Raw genomic sequence first — 17523 nt, 5'->3', positions numbered from 1 at the left:
GTGGCGAACCTTTGGCACTCCAGATGTTATGGACTACAATTCTCATCAGCCCCTGCCAGCATGGCCTATACCCGTGGTGGCGAACCTTTGGCACTCCGGATGTTATGGACTACACACTACCGCCCCTGCGCGCCTGCGGCCCGTGGTGGCGTAACCTTTGGCACTCAGGATGTTATGGATCATACAATTCCCATCAGCCCCTGCCAGCATGGCTCATGTACCCGTGGTGGCTAACCTTTACAGCACTACCCGGATGTTATGGACTACAATTCCCATCAGCCCCTGCACCAGCCCATGGCCTATACCCGTGGGTGGCGAACCTTTCGGCACTCCAGATGTTATGGACTACAGATTCCCATCAGCCCCTGCCAGCATGGCTATTACCCACCCGTGGTGGCTTAACCTTTGGCACTCCAGATGTTATGCGACTACGAATTCTCATCAGCCCCTGCCAGCATGGCAGCTATAATTCGGTGGCTGAACCTTTGGCACTCCAGATGTTATGGACTACAATTCCCATCAGCCCCTGCCAGCATGGCCTATACCCGTGGTGGTGAACCTTTGGCACTCCGGATGTTATAGACTACAATTCCCATCAGCCCCTGTTGGCCATGCTGGCAGGGGCTGATGGGAATTGTAGTCCTTAAACATCTGGAGTGCCAAAGGTTCGCCACCACTGTCCTATACCTTTTTCAACATAAAGATGACAAGAGATTTCCTGGACCTTCTAGAATGCTCCACATGGACCCTGGTGCCTACCAAGTTCTGTCTCCAAGACCCGGCTGGGACCCAAACAGATCTGATAAAATCACGTTAGTCTGGGCCATGCAGGTCAGGGCAAAAGGCTAACCAATGTGGTTTTGCCATTGCCTGCCTCTGCGTAGAAAACCTGGACTTTCTTGGTGATTTCCCATCCAAGTTCCAACCAGGGGCCACCCGGATTAGATTCCAGACGCTGACAAGATCCAGGTCAGGCCCTGTGAAAATTACTTGTTAATCATCCTCAGAGTAAATGAACTGAGCTGCAGCATCTGAAGCAACTTTGAAAGGTGCCTGTTCCCAGAGGTGGGATCCAGCAGGTCCTCACAGGCTCCCGAGAGTAGGTTACTCATTATTTGTGTGTGCCGAGAGGGGGTTACTAATGGGTGATTTTGCCACGTGATTTTTGCCTTAGTTACGCCCCTCCTCTCAGCAGTAGCGCGCAGAACTGGAAGCAGTCTAGCAGGAGGTGCACCGGCATGTGTGGCAGCCTGCGCCTGCGTGCATTCGTTTCCCGCCCAAGGACCGGCGCAGCGGCTGCGTCCTTGCCACAGCCCCGCCCAGGAATGCCACGCCCCTGAATGCCCGGCCACGCCCCCACCGTGCCCCGCCCAGCCCCATTGGCGCTACGCCACAGTTTGAATCCCACCACCATGGGAACCTGTTACTAAAATTTTTGGATCCACCCGCTGCCTGTTCCATAATTGGTTGTATTTTTTTTTAACGAATCGCTTTTGGTAGCAACGTTTTAGCATGAGTTTAAGAAACGAAGCAATTGCCGAGCAGGTTCCTGGACAGTCTCGGAAGCCGCAAACCAAATTCCAATCAGTTGCGAGTCGCAGGAAAGTGGAGGAGCCAGTTCTGCGTGTGTGTTTTTCCGTCAGGCGATCTGTTTGCACGCATGTTCTGTCACGCAGCGGGCTGCAGGAGCCCTTCCGTATTTGCAGGGTGTTCATGCAGACGGGCCGGGTCCTCCTTCGGCATTTGCGCTCTGACACCTGATTTGACCATGAGGCAGGTGAGGAGCCCCATGTTTCTGTCCCCATCTCCTTCCAACCAGTGTGATGTAGTGGTTAAGAGCAGGTGCACTCTAATCTGGAGAACCAGGTTTGATTCCCCACTCTGCCACTTGAGCTGTGGAGGCTTATCTGGGGAATTCAGATTAGCCTGTGCACTCCAACACATGCCATCTGGGTGACCTTGGGCTAGTCACAGTTCTTCAGAGCTCTCTCAGCCCCACCCACCTCACAGGGTGCTTGTTGTGAGGGGGGAAGGGCAAGGAGATTGTCAGCCCCTTTGAGTCTCCTACAGGAGAGAAAGGGGGGATATAAATCCAAACTCTTCTTCTTCAGATTGCAAAATCCCTGGAGATTTAGGAGTGGGGCAGGGGGCAGTGTAGTTTGGGGAGGGAAGAGACGGGACACCCCCACCCCACCCCGGCAGGTTAAACACCCTCAAACCCACTCTACAAAGCATCCGCTAGCTGATCTCTGGAGATCAGTTGTTGTTCCGGGAGATCTCCCTATCAGTGCAACGCCCACCCAAGTAGATCTCCGGCGTGCTGACATTGCTTTGCTTCTTTGCACAGAGAGCGCAAACAATTAAACAGTAAACAAGATGCTGGAGGCATGTGGAATTGTGCAAAACAATCGCAACGGCTGCCAAGGGCGGCTGTTCAAAGTCCAAACTTTGGGGAAGGGAGTTAGCGACAGTCTTGGGCTGCAATTGTGGAAAGGAGGGCGAGGAAGTCCCTTGGGAGGGCCCGGATGTTTAGTAGCAAAAATAATCTGCCTCTCTGCCAGGGAGGGAGGAGAAAGGGGTGGCTGTAGCTGAAATCTGACCTCAGGGAGGGACTTACTTGCCTTGCTTAAAGAGGACATCTGATCTGACAAGTTTAGGATCCCTTTTTATTGCCACCCTGGGTGATTATTAATTAGCACAACCTCCTAAAGGTGCTGAGATAGCTTTGGCTGAGCGAACAACCTGACAGCCGGCTTCCCGTGAGTGAAGCGCCCAAGAGCTCCTCCCGCCTGGCCTCCTTTTATAAGAAGGATTGATTTAGTCAGCTAATGAAATTCAACCAATGATCCGATCAAAGATATAAGTAGCTGTGTCGGGTTGCCACCTTCCGGGCGATATATTAGTGGCGGCAACCTTTGGAGGCAGATACATGAACGGTCCTTGTTGCAAAAGTCATTTCACCTGTTCGCAGGGACAACCCAAAAGAGCAGCACATCTCTCACGACGTTGTGACCATTATGTACCCCTGCGCAGTGGTGGGATCCAAAAATTTTAGTAACAGGTTCCCACGGTGGTGGGATTCAAACAATGGTGTAGCGCCAATGGGGCTGGGTGGGGCACGACGGGGGCGTGGCCAGGCATTCCAGGGGCGGGACATTAATAATTTCTCTGTTACTGTAAAAAACTCTTACTGTAAAAAAAAGTTCCTAATTTCCACCTGGTATCTTTCTGTCCATAATTTAAACTCATTCTAGTAAGTCCTATCGTCTAATGCCAACAGAAACAACTACTTCTCTTCTAACTGCCTGTCAAATACTTAATACTTTCAAATACTTAATTTTGTTTCTAGAAATCAAAAGAAGGATACTTTCCTTAAACAAGGAACTTGACCATATTTCTAAAACATGTTTTTAAAACAGCCCAACAGGGAGAATTATCCCGTTTTCGACCTTCGCTAACCAGCCATATAGGAAACAACAGGACTTTATGATTTTTGGACCTAATGGAAAATCAGACCCAATTAGTAACCCCCTCTCGGCACACACAAATAGTTAGTAACCCACTCTCGGGAACTGGTGAGAACCTGCTGGACCCCACCTCTGCCTCTGCGGAAAATCTTTCTCAAGCCGTTGTTAGCCAATTGCCAATGAATTCCCAACAAGGAATGAAGATCATATCTCTTAGCCGACCAGCATCCTCCAACAACAGTTAAGGTAGCCAAGTTTCCCCTAATTCCTAGGAGGACTCAAGAAGCCAAGAACAAGACTTCAATAGTCAACTCTAATGAATAGGGGTGGCAGCGTATCCTGATCGATAAATATTTTGTAGATATTCTGTGCCAATAAAGATTGATTGATTGATTGATTGATTGATTGATTGATTGATTGATTGATTGATTGATTGATTGATTGATTGATTGATTGATTGATTGATTGATTGATTGATTAGTGAGGTTGTGAAGATTGGCATGTGTTGCATCAAAGTCATTTTTATGCATATAATCAGATTTCCAAAGTATAACACACTTTTACACATCTATTCAAGTAACCATAACTGTAAATACTCCGTTGTGTTCTCTTTAAGTTATATTTATTTTTGCTTATTGAAATGTATGTTTGTTTGTTTGTTTATTCAATTTATATACCGCCCTCCCCCTAGGGCAGTGATGGGGAACCTATGGCATGGATGCCAGAGGTGGCACTCAGATCCCTCTCTGTGGGCACGCACAGAGTTGCCCCCCCCCGCACACACATCTAGGCTGGCCTGGGCCCCTGGGCTCGATTATTAGCATTAAACCTAAGACCTAGATTTGGGGAAGCAGTGTAGGTAACCCTGTTAAGCGCTGTTAAACCCCACTGATTTTCATGCCAAGAACTAAAGCGCTATCTTTTACCTGGGAGTAAGCTCGTTTGCTGGCAATAGGGCTTGCTTCTGAGTAAACCCTCCTAGGGTCGTGATTCACCCATTCGAAGAGTTGCATGGTTGCTTCAAAACAAAGCCACCGGCTACCACCAAGCTTACTCCCAAGTAACACACACCTCGGAGCCAACCGTTTTTTTCTAAACTAAAACCTCAGTATCCAGGCTAAATTGCTGCGTTGGCACTTTGTAATAAATAAGTGGGTTTTGGGTTGCAATTTGGGCACTCGGCCTCGAAAAGGTTTGCCATCACTGCCCTAGGGGCTCAGGAGATACTTGGATAGTCAATCTTGCACAACCTCACTAATAGAGCATGTTAGTTTTACTGGCGTTTCTCAATTCTAGTCCACGGAGGTATTCTGGCTCTGAGATTTGGTTGGAAACAGGATGAATGCACAATTAAGAATCATCTGAGAGGTGAATCAAGGCCCCCCCCCCCCAAACAACCACGTGTCCACCACGAGGGCCCCCCAAAGTTTTTAAGCCTTTGAAATTGTGACTCCGGGTGGTGAGTCTGCCACAAAATGGCTGCTGCAGGAAGTGGACTCAACTAGAAAATATCAGGGAGTAGCTCTGATCGTAACTCTTAAGCACTGCAGGTAGAAGCTCCGTTTCACAGGATGTCTTTTAATGTGACCTTGTTGTTGCTCAAAAATGTTTTCTTGGATACACCCAGGGTCCTTCCAGTCGTGCGGTAAAGATCCCTGTGCTCCGGCGGCAGCTGCTGTGGAAGCAACGTTTTAAAAATCTCCACTGCCAATCAGAAGCCAGAGATTAGCAACAATAAAAATTAAACAAATTGGGAAGGAAAACAAACATTCAAAATAAAGATACTTATTTTCTCCTGTACAAGACATTATTCTTTTTTTTTTTGCTTCGCGCCCCTCCCTACCTCACCACACCCCCTATTAAAATACGAGGAGGGAAGGACATTTAAGGGCTAAGGAATCTCAACACTTTCCAACTTCTGGTTTTTAGCAGATACGCTCGTTTTGAGGTCCACAGAAGTCTATAGGGCAGTTTGGGGTAGGATGTCTGTCCCTGGCGGTTTGTCGGGGCAAGGTGCGACCGCACTTGGAGTCTTGTGTTCAGTTCTGGTCGCCACATCTCCAAAAGGATATCGAAGAGATAGAAAAAGTGCAGAGAAGGGCAACGAGGATGATTGAGGGACTGGAGCACCTTCCTTATGAGGAGAGGCTGCAGTGTTTGGGACTCTTTACTTTGGAGAGGAGACGTCTGAGGAGGGGATATGATTGAAGTCTATAAAATTATGCATGGGGTAGAAAATGTTGACAGAGAGAAATTTTTCTCTCTTTCTCACAATACTAGAACCAGGGGGCATCCATTGAAAATGCTGGGGGGAAGAATTAGGACTAATCAAAGGAAACACTTCTTCACGCAACGTGTGATTGGTATTTGGAAGATGCTGCCACAGGAGGTGGTGATGGCCACTAACCTGGGTAGCTTTAAAAAGGGCTTGGACAGATTTACAGAGCAGAAGTCGATCTATGGCTACCAATCTTGATCCTCCTTGATCTCAGATTGCAAATGCCTTAGCAGACCAGGTGCTCAGGAGCAGCAGCCGCAGAAGGCCATTGCTTTCACCTCCTGCAGGTGAGCTCCCAAAGGCACCTGGTGGGCCACTGCGAGTAGCAGAGTGCTGGACTAGATGGACTCTGGTCTGATCCAGCAGGCTAGTTCTTATGTTCTTATGAGGTCCACAGAAGTCTATAGGGCAGTTTTTGGTAGGATGTCTGTCCCTGGCGGTTTGTCAGGGCAAGGTGGGCAGTTGAATACAAGTGTGCCCAGGACCTACGAAAACCTTTATGGGACCCTGATTGAAGCCCTGCTGAGCAAAAACAAACAAACCCCAAAAGAGCCCCTTTCTAAAAATATTTGGTAGGTACCAGTGGGCCGCATTGCATTCATGGGCAGTTTAGCAGCCTGATTATTAAGAAGTTTATTAACTGTATTGTCGAAGGCTTTCACAGCTGGAATCACTGGGGTGCTGTGTGGTTTCCGGGCTGTATGGCCGTGTTCCAATAGCATTTTCTCCTGACGTTTCTTTCCCCTGCATCTGTGGCTGGCATCTTCAGAGGATCTGATGGTAGTAAAGCAAGTGGAGTATATCCAGAGGTGGGATCCAGCAGGTTCTCACAGGTTCCCCAGAGTAGATTACTAATTATTTGTGTGTGCCGAGAGGGGGTGACTAATTGGTGATTTTGCCACATGATTTCTGCCTTAGTTACGCCCCTCCTCTCAGCAGTAGCGCGCAGAACTAGAAGCAGACTAGCAGGAGGTGCACCGGCGTGCGTGGCAGCCTGCATCTGCGTGCATTCGTTTCCCACCCAAGGACCGGCGCAGCGGCTGCGTCCTTGCCACAGCCCCGCCCAGGAATGCCCCGTCCCCGGAATTCCCAGCCACGCCCCCGTCGCGCCCCACCCACTCCCCCGTCGCGCCCCACCCAGCCCCATTGGTGCTACGCCACAGTTTGAATCCCACCACCATGGGAACCTGTTACTAAAATTTTTGGATCCCACCACTGATTTTCTCCTGACGTTTCTTTCACCTGCATCTGTGGCTGGCATCTTCAGAGGATCTGATGGTAGTAAAGCAAGTGGAGTATATCTACTTGTGGAATGTCCAGCGTGGGAGAAAGAACCATTTGCATTGGTGAACAAGTGTAAAGGGTACAGTTTGCAAGTGTAATTTGCATGGGTTAAGTGGAATCCACCCATTTTAGGATATGTATATAACATATGTATTTATTAGCATACGTATTTATTAACTACTCGTTCTACCCTTCTCTACTTTTTCCCCTAGACTTTTGCATTATGGGATTGAACGGAACCAGGGGGAAAATGGTGGGAGCTGGAATGAAGACAACACCTTCCTTTTTAATGTGGAACTGAGAAGCACCCCTCTATAAAGCAAAGGAGGAACGCTCGCTGCCACCAGCTTACATACGCTTCAGAACTGTGGCGAAGATTCTGCGTCCCCTCCATTTTGAAAAGAGCTCTCCGGATCGGACGGTGCCATGTATACATTCCTGCCTGAGAATTTCACTCCTGTGAAGCCAAAACCAGCCAAGGAGCTAAAGCCAATGATAGTCGCCATTGTGTTGGGGTTGATTCTGTTCATTGCGGCTGTGATCGCTTGGTGCTATTATGTGGCTTCGCTTCAGAAGGCCGAGAGGCTGAAGACGGAGATGATGGACCTCAAGTCAGATGGGTTCATCATCAAAAACCAGAACGGGGAGGTGGTCTTCAAGGTGGCCTTCCAGTCGGGGGCGCTCAACCTGGAGTCGTGCTCTAAGGAAGGGGACATTTTGACCTGCGCCAGGTCAGACAAAGGGAAGCTCAACTTTTTCATACAAACCGTCAAGCCCAAGGACACCGTGATGTGCTACCGCGTCCGCTGGGAGGAGTTTGTGGCAGACACTGTGGTGGAACACAAAATGTTCTGGGGGGACGCCCACTGGTATGGGGGTTGCGAGATGAGTGTCCAACACTGGCCGATCCAGCTGCCAGGTTACCAAGAACCTATGCCGTTCGTGACTAATGATGTGTATACTTTGAGGAACAGCTTTGGAGGAATTATGGAGAGGTACTGGGTCTCCTCCAAAGCAGCGGCCATCAAGATCAATGACTCGGTGCCCTTTCACCTGGGGTTCAATGCTTCTGAAAGGTCTCTCCTCTTCCAGGCCAGGTATACAGACTCCCCCTATAAGCCCCCCCTGGGACAGCAACCTTTCCCAGAGCTGAGTTACCGTGTCAAGCGAGAGGCGTTCAGATATCACTGGGGGGGTGGGGGGGGGGGGGGGTGGGGGGGGGGGGGGGTGGGGGGGGGGGGGGGTGGGGGGGGGGGGGGGTGGGGGGGGGGGGGGGTGGGGGGGGGGGGGGGTGGGGGGGGGGGGGGGTGGGGGGGGGGGGGGGTGGGGGGGGGGGGGGGTGGGGGGGGGGGGGGGTGGGGGGGGGGGGGGGTGGGGGGGGGGGGGGGTGGGGGGGGGGGGGGGTGGGGGGGGGGGGGGGTGGGGGGGGGGGGGGGTGGGGGGGGGGGGGGGTGGGGGGGGGGGGGGGTGGGGGGGGGGGGGGGTGGGGGGGGGGGGGGGTGGGGGGGGGGGGGGGTGGGGGGGGGGGGGGGTGGGGGGGGGGGGGGGTGGGGGGGGGGGGGGGTGGGGGGGGGGGGGGGTGGGGGGGGGGGGGGGTGGGGGGGGGGGGGGGTGGGGGGGGGGGGGGGTGGGGGGGGGGGGGGGTGGGGGGGGGGGGGGGTGGGGGGGGGGGGGGGTGGGGGGGGGGGGGGGTGGGGGGGGGGGGGGGTGGGGGGGGGGGGGGGTGGGGGGGGGGGGGGGTGGGGGGGGGGGGGGGTGGGGGGGGGGGGGGGTGGGGGGGGGGGGGGGTGGGGGGGGGGGGGGGTGGGGGGGGGGGGGGGTGGGGGGGGGGGGGGGTGGGGGGGGGGGGGGGTGGGGGGGGGGGGGGGTGGGGGGGGGGGGGGGTGGGGGGGGGGGGGGGTGGGGGGGGGGGGGGGTGGGGGGGGGGGGGGGTGGGGGGGGGGGGGGGTGGGGGGGGGGGGGGGTGGGGGGGGGGGGGGGTGGGGGGGGGGGGGGGTGGGGGGGGGGGGGGGTGGGGGGGGGGGGGGGTGGGGGGGGGGGGGGGTGGGGGGGGGGGGGGGTGGGGGGGGGGGGGGGTGGGGGGGGGGGGGGGTGGGGGGGGGGGGGGGTGGGGGGGGGGGGGGGTGGGGGGGGGGGGGGGTGGGGGGGGGGGGGGGTGGGGGGGGGGGGGGGTGGGGGGGGGGGGGGGTGGGGGGGGGGGGGGGTGGGGGGGGGGGGGGGTGGGGGGGGGGGGGGGTGGGGGGGGGGGGGGGTGGGGGGGGGGGGGGGTGGGGGGGGGGGGGGGTGGGGGGGGGGGGGGGTGGGGGGGGGGGGGGGTGGGGGGGGGGGGGGGTGGGGGGGGGGGGGGGTGGGGGGGGGGGGGGGTGGGGGGGGGGGGGGGTGGGGGGGGGGGGGGGTGGGGGGGGGGGGGGGTGGGGGGGGGGGGGGGTGGGGGGGGGGGGGGGTGGGGGGGGGGGGGGGTGGGGGGGGGGGGGGGTGGGGGGGGGGGGGGGTGGGGGGGGGGGGGGGTGGGGGGGGGGGGGGGTGGGGGGGGGGGGGGGTGGGGGGGGGGGGGGGTGGGGGGGGGGGGGGGTGGGGGGGGGGGGGGGTGGGGGGGGGGGGGGGTGGGGGGGGGGGGGGGTGGGGGGGGGGGGGGGTGGGGGGGGGGGGGGGTGGGGGGGGGGGGGGGTGGGGGGGGGGGGGGGTGGGGGGGGGGGGGGGTGGGGGGGGGGGGGGGTGGGGGGGGGGGGGGGTGGGGGGGGGGGGGGGTGGGGGGGGGGGGGGGTGGGGGGGGGGGGGGGTGGGGGGGGGGGGGGGTGGGGGGGGGGGGGGGTGGGGGGGGGGGGGGGTGGGGGGGGGGGGGGGTGGGGGGGGGGGGGGGTGGGGGGGGGGGGGGGTGGGGGGGGGGGGGGGTGGGGGGGGGGGGGGGTGGGGGGGGGGGGGGGTGGGGGGGGGGGGGGGTGGGGGGGGGGGGGGGTGGGGGGGGGGGGGGGTGGGGGGGGGGGGGGGTGGGGGGGGGGGGGGGTGGGGGGGGGGGGGGGTGGGGGGGGGGGGGGGTGGGGGGGGGGGGGGGTGGGGGGGGGGGGGGGTGGGGGGGGGGGGGGGTGGGGGGGGGGGGGGGTGGGGGGGGGGGGGGGTGGGGGGGGGGGGGGGTGGGGGGGGGGGGGGGTGGGGGGGGGGGGGGGTGGGGGGGGGGGGGGGTGGGGGGGGGGGGGGGTGGGGGGGGGGGGGGGTGGGGGGGGGGGGGGGTGGGGGGGGGGGGGGGTGGGGGGGGGGGGGGGTGGGGGGGGGGGGGGGTGGGGGGGGGGGGGGGTGGGGGGGGGGGGGGGTGGGGGGGGGGGGGGGTGGGGGGGGGGGGGGGTGGGGGGGGGGGGGGGTGGGGGGGGGGGGGGGTGGGGGGGGGGGGGGGTGGGGGGGGGGGGGGGTGGGGGGGGGGGGGGGTGGGGGGGGGGGGGGGTGGGGGGGGGGGGGGGTGGGGGGGGGGGGGGGTGGGGGGGGGGGGGGGTGGGGGGGGGGGGGGGTGGGGGGGGGGGGGGGTGGGGGGGGGGGGGGGTGGGGGGGGGGGGGGGTGGGGGGGGGGGGGGGTGGGGGGGGGGGGGGGTGGGGGGGGGGGGGGGTGGGGGGGGGGGGGGGTGGGGGGGGGGGGGGGTGGGGGGGGGGGGGGGTGGGGGGGGGGGGGGGTGGGGGGGGGGGGGGGTGGGGGGGGGGGGGGGTGGGGGGGGGGGGGGGTGGGGGGGGGGGGGGGTGGGGGGGGGGGGGGGTGGGGGGGGGGGGGGGTGGGGGGGGGGGGGGGTGGGGGGGGGGGGGGGTGGGGGGGGGGGGGGGTGGGGGGGGGGGGGGGTGGGGGGGGGGGGGGGTGGGGGGGGGGGGGGGTGGGGGGGGGGGGGGGTGGGGGGGGGGGGGGGTGGGGGGGGGGGGGGGTGGGGGGGGGGGGGGGTGGGGGGGGGGGGGGGTGGGGGGGGGGGGGGGTGGGGGGGGGGGGGGGTGGGGGGGGGGGGGGGTGGGGGGGGGGGGGGGTGGGGGGGGGGGGGGGTGGGGGGGGGGGGGGGTGGGGGGGGGGGGGGGTGGGGGGGGGGGGGGGTGGGGGGGGGGGGGGGTGGGGGGGGGGGGGGGTGGGGGGGGGGGGGGGTGGGGGGGGGGGGGGGTGGGGGGGGGGGGGGGTGGGGGGGGGGGGGGGTGGGGGGGGGGGGGGGTGGGGGGGGGGGGGGGTGGGGGGGGGGGGGGGTGGGGGGGGGGGGGGGTGGGGGGGGGGGGGGGTGGGGGGGGGGGGGGGTGGGGGGGGGGGGGGGTGGGGGGGGGGGGGGGTGGGGGGGGGGGGGGGTGGGGGGGGGGGGGGGTGGGGGGGGGGGGGGGTGGGGGGGGGGGGGGGTGGGGGGGGGGGGGGGTGGGGGGGGGGGGGGGTGGGGGGGGGGGGGGGTGGGGGGGGGGGGGGGTGGGGGGGGGGGGGGGTGGGGGGGGGGGGGGGTGGGGGGGGGGGGGGGTGGGGGGGGGGGGGGGTGGGGGGGGGGGGGGGTGGGGGGGGGGGGGGGTGGGGGGGGGGGGGGGTGGGGGGGGGGGGGGGTGGGGGGGGGGGGGGGTGGGGGGGGGGGGGGGTGGGGGGGGGGGGGGGTGGGGGGGGGGGGGGGTGGGGGGGGGGGGGGGTGGGGGGGGGGGGGGGTGGGGGGGGGGGGGGGTGGGGGGGGGGGGGGGTGGGGGGGGGGGGGGGTGGGGGGGGGGGGGGGTGGGGGGGGGGGGGGGTGGGGGGGGGGGGGGGTGGGGGGGGGGGGGGGTGGGGGGGGGGGGGGGTGGGGGGGGGGGGGGGTGGGGGGGGGGGGGGGTGGGGGGGGGGGGGGGTGGGGGGGGGGGGGGGTGGGGGGGGGGGGGGGTGGGGGGGGGGGGGGGTGGGGGGGGGGGGGGGTGGGGGGGGGGGGGGGTGGGGGGGGGGGGGGGTGGGGGGGGGGGGGGGTGGGGGGGGGGGGGGGTGGGGGGGGGGGGGGGTGGGGGGGGGGGGGGGTGGGGGGGGGGGGGGGTGGGGGGGGGGGGGGGTGGGGGGGGGGGGGGGTGGGGGGGGGGGGGGGTGGGGGGGGGGGGGGGTGGGGGGGGGGGGGGGTGGGGGGGGGGGGGGGTGGGGGGGGGGGGGGGTGGGGGGGGGGGGGGGTGGGGGGGGGGGGGGGTGGGGGGGGGGGGGGGTGGGGGGGGGGGGGGGTGGGGGGGGGGGGGGGTGGGGGGGGGGGGGGGTGGGGGGGGGGGGGGGTGGGGGGGGGGGGGGGTGGGGGGGGGGGGGGGTGGGGGGGGGGGGGGGTGGGGGGGGGGGGGGGTGGGGGGGGGGGGGGGTGGGGGGGGGGGGGGGTGGGGGGGGGGGGGGGTGGGGGGGGGGGGGGGTGGGGGGGGGGGGGGGTGGGGGGGGGGGGGGGTGGGGGGGGGGGGGGGTGGGGGGGGGGGGGGGTGGGGGGGGGGGGGGGTGGGGGGGGGGGGGGGTGGGGGGGGGGGGGGGTGGGGGGGGGGGGGGGTGGGGGGGGGGGGGGGTGGGGGGGGGGGGGGGTGGGGGGGGGGGGGGGTGGGGGGGGGGGGGGGTGGGGGGGGGGGGGGGTGGGGGGGGGGGGGGGTGGGGGGGGGGGGGGGTGGGGGGGGGGGGGGGTGGGGGGGGGGGGGGGTGGGGGGGGGGGGGGGTGGGGGGGGGGGGGGGTGGGGGGGGGGGGGGGTGGGGGGGGGGGGGGGTGGGGGGGGGGGGGGGTGGGGGGGGGGGGGGGTGGGGGGGGGGGGGGGTGGGGGGGGGGGGGGGTGGGGGGGGGGGGGGGTGGGGGGGGGGGGGGGTGGGGGGGGGGGGGGGTGGGGGGGGGGGGGGGTGGGGGGGGGGGGGGGTGGGGGGGGGGGGGGGTGGGGGGGGGGGGGGGTGGGGGGGGGGGGGGGTGGGGGGGGGGGGGGGTGGGGGGGGGGGGGGGTGGGGGGGGGGGGGGGTGGGGGGGGGGGGGGGTGGGGGGGGGGGGGGGTGGGGGGGGGGGGGGGTGGGGGGGGGGGGGGGTGGGGGGGGGGGGGGGTGGGGGGGGGGGGGGGTGGGGGGGGGGGGGGGTGGGGGGGGGGGGGGGTGGGGGGGGGGGGGGGTGGGGGGGGGGGGGGGTGGGGGGGGGGGGGGGTGGGGGGGGGGGGGGGTGGGGGGGGGGGGGGGTGGGGGGGGGGGGGGGTGGGGGGGGGGGGGGGTGGGGGGGGGGGGGGGTGGGGGGGGGGGGGGGTGGGGGGGGGGGGGGGTGGGGGGGGGGGGGGGTGGGGGGGGGGGGGGGTGGGGGGGGGGGGGGGTGGGGGGGGGGGGGGGTGGGGGGGGGGGGGGGTGGGGGGGGGGGGGGGTGGGGGGGGGGGGGGGTGGGGGGGGGGGGGGGTGGGGGGGGGGGGGGGTGGGGGGGGGGGGGGGTGGGGGGGGGGGGGGGTGGGGGGGGGGGGGGGTGGGGGGGGGGGGGGGTGGGGGGGGGGGGGGGTGGGGGGGGGGGGGGGTGGGGGGGGGGGGGGGTGGGGGGGGGGGGGGGTGGGGGGGGGGGGGGGTGGGGGGGGGGGGGGGTGGGGGGGGGGGGGGGTGGGGGGGGGGGGGGGTGGGGGGGGGGGGGGGTGGGGGGGGGGGGGGGTGGGGGGGGGGGGGGGTGGGGGGGGGGGGGGGTGGGGGGGGGGGGGGGTGGGGGGGGGGGGGGGTGGGGGGGGGGGGGGGTGGGGGGGGGGGGGGGTGGGGGGGGGGGGGGGTGGGGGGGGGGGGGGGTGGGGGGGGGGGGGGGTGGGGGGGGGGGGGGGTGGGGGGGGGGGGGGGTGGGGGGGGGGGGGGGTGGGGGGGGGGGGGGGTGGGGGGGGGGGGGGGTGGGGGGGGGGGGGGGTGGGGGGGGGGGGGGGTGGGGGGGGGGGGGGGTGGGGGGGGGGGGGGGTGGGGGGGGGGGGGGGTGGGGGGGGGGGGGGGTGGGGGGGGGGGGGGGTGGGGGGGGGGGGGGGTGGGGGGGGGGGGGGGTGGGGGGGGGGGGGGGTGGGGGGGGGGGGGGGTGGGGGGGGGGGGGGGTGGGGGGGGGGGGGGGTGGGGGGGGGGGGGGGTGGGGGGGGGGGGGGGTGGGGGGGGGGGGGGGTGGGGGGGGGGGGGGGTGGGGGGGGGGGGGGGTGGGGGGGGGGGGGGGTGGGGGGGGGGGGGGGTGGGGGGGGGGGGGGGTGGGGGGGGGGGGGGGTGGGGGGGGGGGGGGGTGGGGGGGGGGGGGGGTGGGGGGGGGGGGGGGTGGGGGGGGGGGGGGGTGGGGGGGGGGGGGGGTGGGGGGGGGGGGGGGTGGGGGGGGGGGGGGGTGGGGGGGGGGGGGGGTGGGGGGGGGGGGGGGTGGGGGGGGGGGGGGGTGGGGGGGGGGGGGGGTGGGGGGGGGGGGGGGTGGGGGGGGGGGGGGGTGGGGGGGGGGGGGGGTGGGGGGGGGGGGGGGTGGGGGGGGGGGGGGGTGGGGGGGGGGGGGGGTGGGGGGGGGGGGGGGTGGGGGGGGGGGGGGGTGGGGGGGGGGGGGGGTGGGGGGGGGGGGGGGTGGGGGGGGGGGGGGGTGGGGGGGGGGGGGGGTGGGGGGGGGGGGGGGTGGGGGGGGGGGGGGGTGGGGGGGGGGGGGGGTGGGGGGGGGGGGGGGTGGGGGGGGGGGGGGGTGGGGGGGGGGGGGGGTGGGGGGGGGGGGGGGTGGGGGGGGGGGGGGGTGGGGGGGGGGGGGGGTGGGGGGGGGGGGGGGTGGGGGGGGGGGGGGGTGGGGGGGGGGGGGGGTGGGGGGGGGGGGGGGTGGGGGGGGGGGGGGGTGGGGGGGGGGGGGGGTGGGGGGGGGGGGGGGTGGGGGGGGGGGGGGGTGGGGGGGGGGGGGGGTGGGGGGGGGGGGGGGTGGGGGGGGGGGGGGGTGGGGGGGGGGGGGGGTGGGGGGGGGGGGGGGTGGGGGGGGGGGGGGGTGGGGGGGGGGGGGGGTGGGGGGGGGGGGGGGTGGGGGGGGGGGGGGGTGGGGGGGGGGGGGGGTGGGGGGGGGGGGGGGTGGGGGGGGGGGGGGGTGGGGGGGGGGGGGGGTGGGGGGGGGGGGGGGTGGGGGGGGGGGGGGGTGGGGGGGGGGGGGGGTGGGGGGGGGGGGGGGTGGGGGGGGGGGGGGGTGGGGGGGGGGGGGGGTGGGGGGGGGGGGGGGTGGGGGGGGGGGGGGGTGGGGGGGGGGGGGGGTGGGGGGGGGGGGGGGTGGGGGGGGGGGGGGGTGGGGGGGGGGGGGGGTGGGGGGGGGGGGGGGTGGGGGGGGGGGGGGGTGGGGGGGGGGGGGGGTGGGGGGGGGGGGGGGTGGGGGGGGGGGGGGGTGGGGGGGGGGGGGGGTGGGGGGGGGGGGGGGTGGGGGGGGGGGGGGGTGGGGGGGGGGGGGGGTGGGGGGGGGGGGGGGTGGGGGGGGGGGGGGGTGGGGGGGGGGGGGGGTGGGGGGGGGGGGGGGTGGGGGGGGGGGGGGGTGGGGGGGGGGGGGGGTGGGGGGGGGGGGGGGTGGGGGGGGGGGGGGGTGGGGGGGGGGGGGGGTGGGGGGGGGGGGGGGTGGGGGGGGGGGGGGGTGGGGGGGGGGGGGGGTGGGGGGGGGGGGGGGTGGGGGGGGGGGGGGGTGGGGGGGGGGGGGGGTGGGGGGGGGGGGGGGTGGGGGGGGGGGGGGGTGGGGGGGGGGGGGGGTGGGGGGGGGGGGGGGTGGGGGGGGGGGGGGGTGGGGGGGGGGGGGGGTGGGGGGGGGGGGGGGTGGGGGGGGGGGGGGGTGGGGGGGGGGGGGGGTGGGGGGGGGGGGGGGTGGGGGGGGGGGGGGGTGGGGGGGGGGGGGGGTGGGGGGGGGGGGGGGTGGGGGGGGGGGGGGGTGGGGGGGGGGGGGGGTGGGGGGGGGGGGGGGTGGGGGGGGGGGGGGGTGGGGGGGGGGGGGGGTGGGGGGGGGGGGGGGTGGGGGGGGGGGGGGGTGGGGGGGGGGGGGGGTGGGGGGGGGGGGGGGTGGGGGGGGGGGGGGGTGGGGGGGGGGGGGGGTGGGGGGGGGGGGGGGTGGGGGGGGGGGGGGGTGGGGGGGGGGGGGGGTGGGGGGGGGGGGGGGTGGGGGGGGGGGGGGGTGGGGGGGGGGGGGGGTGGGGGGGGGGGGGGGTGGGGGGGGGGGGGGGTGGGGGGGGGGGGGGGTGGGGGGGGGGGGGGGTGGGGGGGGGGGGGGGTGGGGGGGGGGGGGGGTGGGGGGGGGGGGGGGTGGGGGGGGGGGGGGGTGGGGGGGGGGGGGGGTGGGGGGGGGGGGGGGTGGGGGGGGGGGGGGGTGGGGGGGGGGGGGGGTGGGGGGGGGGGGGGGTGGGGGGGGGGGGGGGTGGGGGGGGGGGGGGGTGGGGGGGGGGGGGGGTGGGGGGGGGGGGGGGTGGGGGGGGGGGGGGGTGGGGGGGGGGGGGGGTGGGGGGGGGGGGGGGTGGGGGGGGGGGGGGGTGGGGGGGGGGGGGGGTGGGGGGGGGGGGGGGTGGGGGGGGGGGGGGGTGGGGGGGGGGGGGGGTGGGGGGGGGGGGGGGTGGGGGGGGGGGGGGGTGGGGGGGGGGGGGGGTGGGGGGGGGGGGGGGTGGGGGGGGGGGGGGGTGGGGGGGGGGGGGGGTGGGGGGGGGGGGGGGTGGGGGGGGGGGGGGGTGGGGGGGGGGGGGGGTGGGGGGGGGGGGGGGTGGGGGGGGGGGGGGGTGGGGGGGGGGGGGGGTGGGGGGGGGGGGGGGTGGGGGGGGGGGGGGGTGGGGGGGGGGGGGGGTGGGGGGGGGGGGGGGTGGGGGGGGGGGGGGGTGGGGGGGGGGGGGGGTGGGGGGGGGGGGGGGTGGGGGGGGGGGGGGGTGGGGGGGGGGGGGGGTGGGGGGGGGGGGGGGTGGGGGGGGGGGGGGGTGGGGGGGGGGGGGGGTGGGGGGGGGGGGGGGTGGGGGGGGGGGGGGGTGGGGGGGGGGGGGGGTGGGGGGGGGGGGGGGTGGGGGGGGGGGGGGGTGGGGGGGGGGGGGGGTGGGGGGGGGGGGGGGTGGGGGGGGGGGGGGGTGGGGGGGGGGGGGGGTGGGGGGGGGGGGGGGTGGGGGGGGGGGGGGGTGGGGGGGGGGGGGGGTGGGGGGGGGGGGGGGTGGGGGGGGGGGGGGGTGGGGGGGGGGGGGGGTGGGGGGGGGGGGGGGTGGGGGGGGGGGGGGGTGGGGGGGGGGGGGGGTGGGGGGGGGGGGGGGTGGGGGGGGGGGGGGGTGGGGGGGGGGGGGGGTGGGGGGGGGGGGGGGTGGGGGGGGGGGGGGGTGGGGGGGGGGGGGGGTGGGGGGGGGGGGGGGTGGGGGGGGGGGGGGGTGGGGGGGGGGGGGGGTGGGGGGGGGGGGGGGTGGGGGGGGGGGGGGGTGGGGGGGGGGGGGGGTGGGGGGGGGGGGGGGTGGGGGGGGGGGGGGGTGGGGGGGGGGGGGGGTGGGGGGGGGGGGGGGTGGGGGGGGGGGGGGGTGGGGGGGGGGGGGGGTGGGGGGGGGGGGGGGTGGGGGGGGGGGGGGGTGGGGGGGGGGGGGGGTGGGGGGGGGGGGGGGTGGGGGGGGGGGGGGGTG

General features: G+C 72.8%; 1 protein-coding gene across 1 annotated transcript in view; it reads left to right on the top strand.

Annotated features, from left to right (window-relative positions):
- Positions 1–17523, top strand: part of MYORG (myogenesis regulating glycosidase (putative)) — a 78852-nt gene that overhangs the window by 24874 nt on the left and 36455 nt on the right. The window contains exon 2 of the mRNA XM_048503284.1: positions 7242–8204. Within this exon, the coding sequence (XP_048359241.1) occupies positions 7456–8204 (749 nt within the window). The 5' untranslated portion in view covers positions 7242–7455. The remainder of the gene's footprint in view (positions 1–7241; positions 8205–17523) is intronic.

The sequence above is a fragment of the Sphaerodactylus townsendi genome, linkage group LG07, assembly GCF_021028975.2.
Source record: "Sphaerodactylus townsendi isolate TG3544 linkage group LG07, MPM_Stown_v2.3, whole genome shotgun sequence".
Lineage (NCBI taxonomy): Eukaryota > Metazoa > Chordata > Lepidosauria > Squamata > Sphaerodactylidae > Sphaerodactylus > Sphaerodactylus townsendi.
Note: the sequence above shows the minus strand (reverse complement) of the source record. Positions and strands in the feature narration are given on the sequence as shown.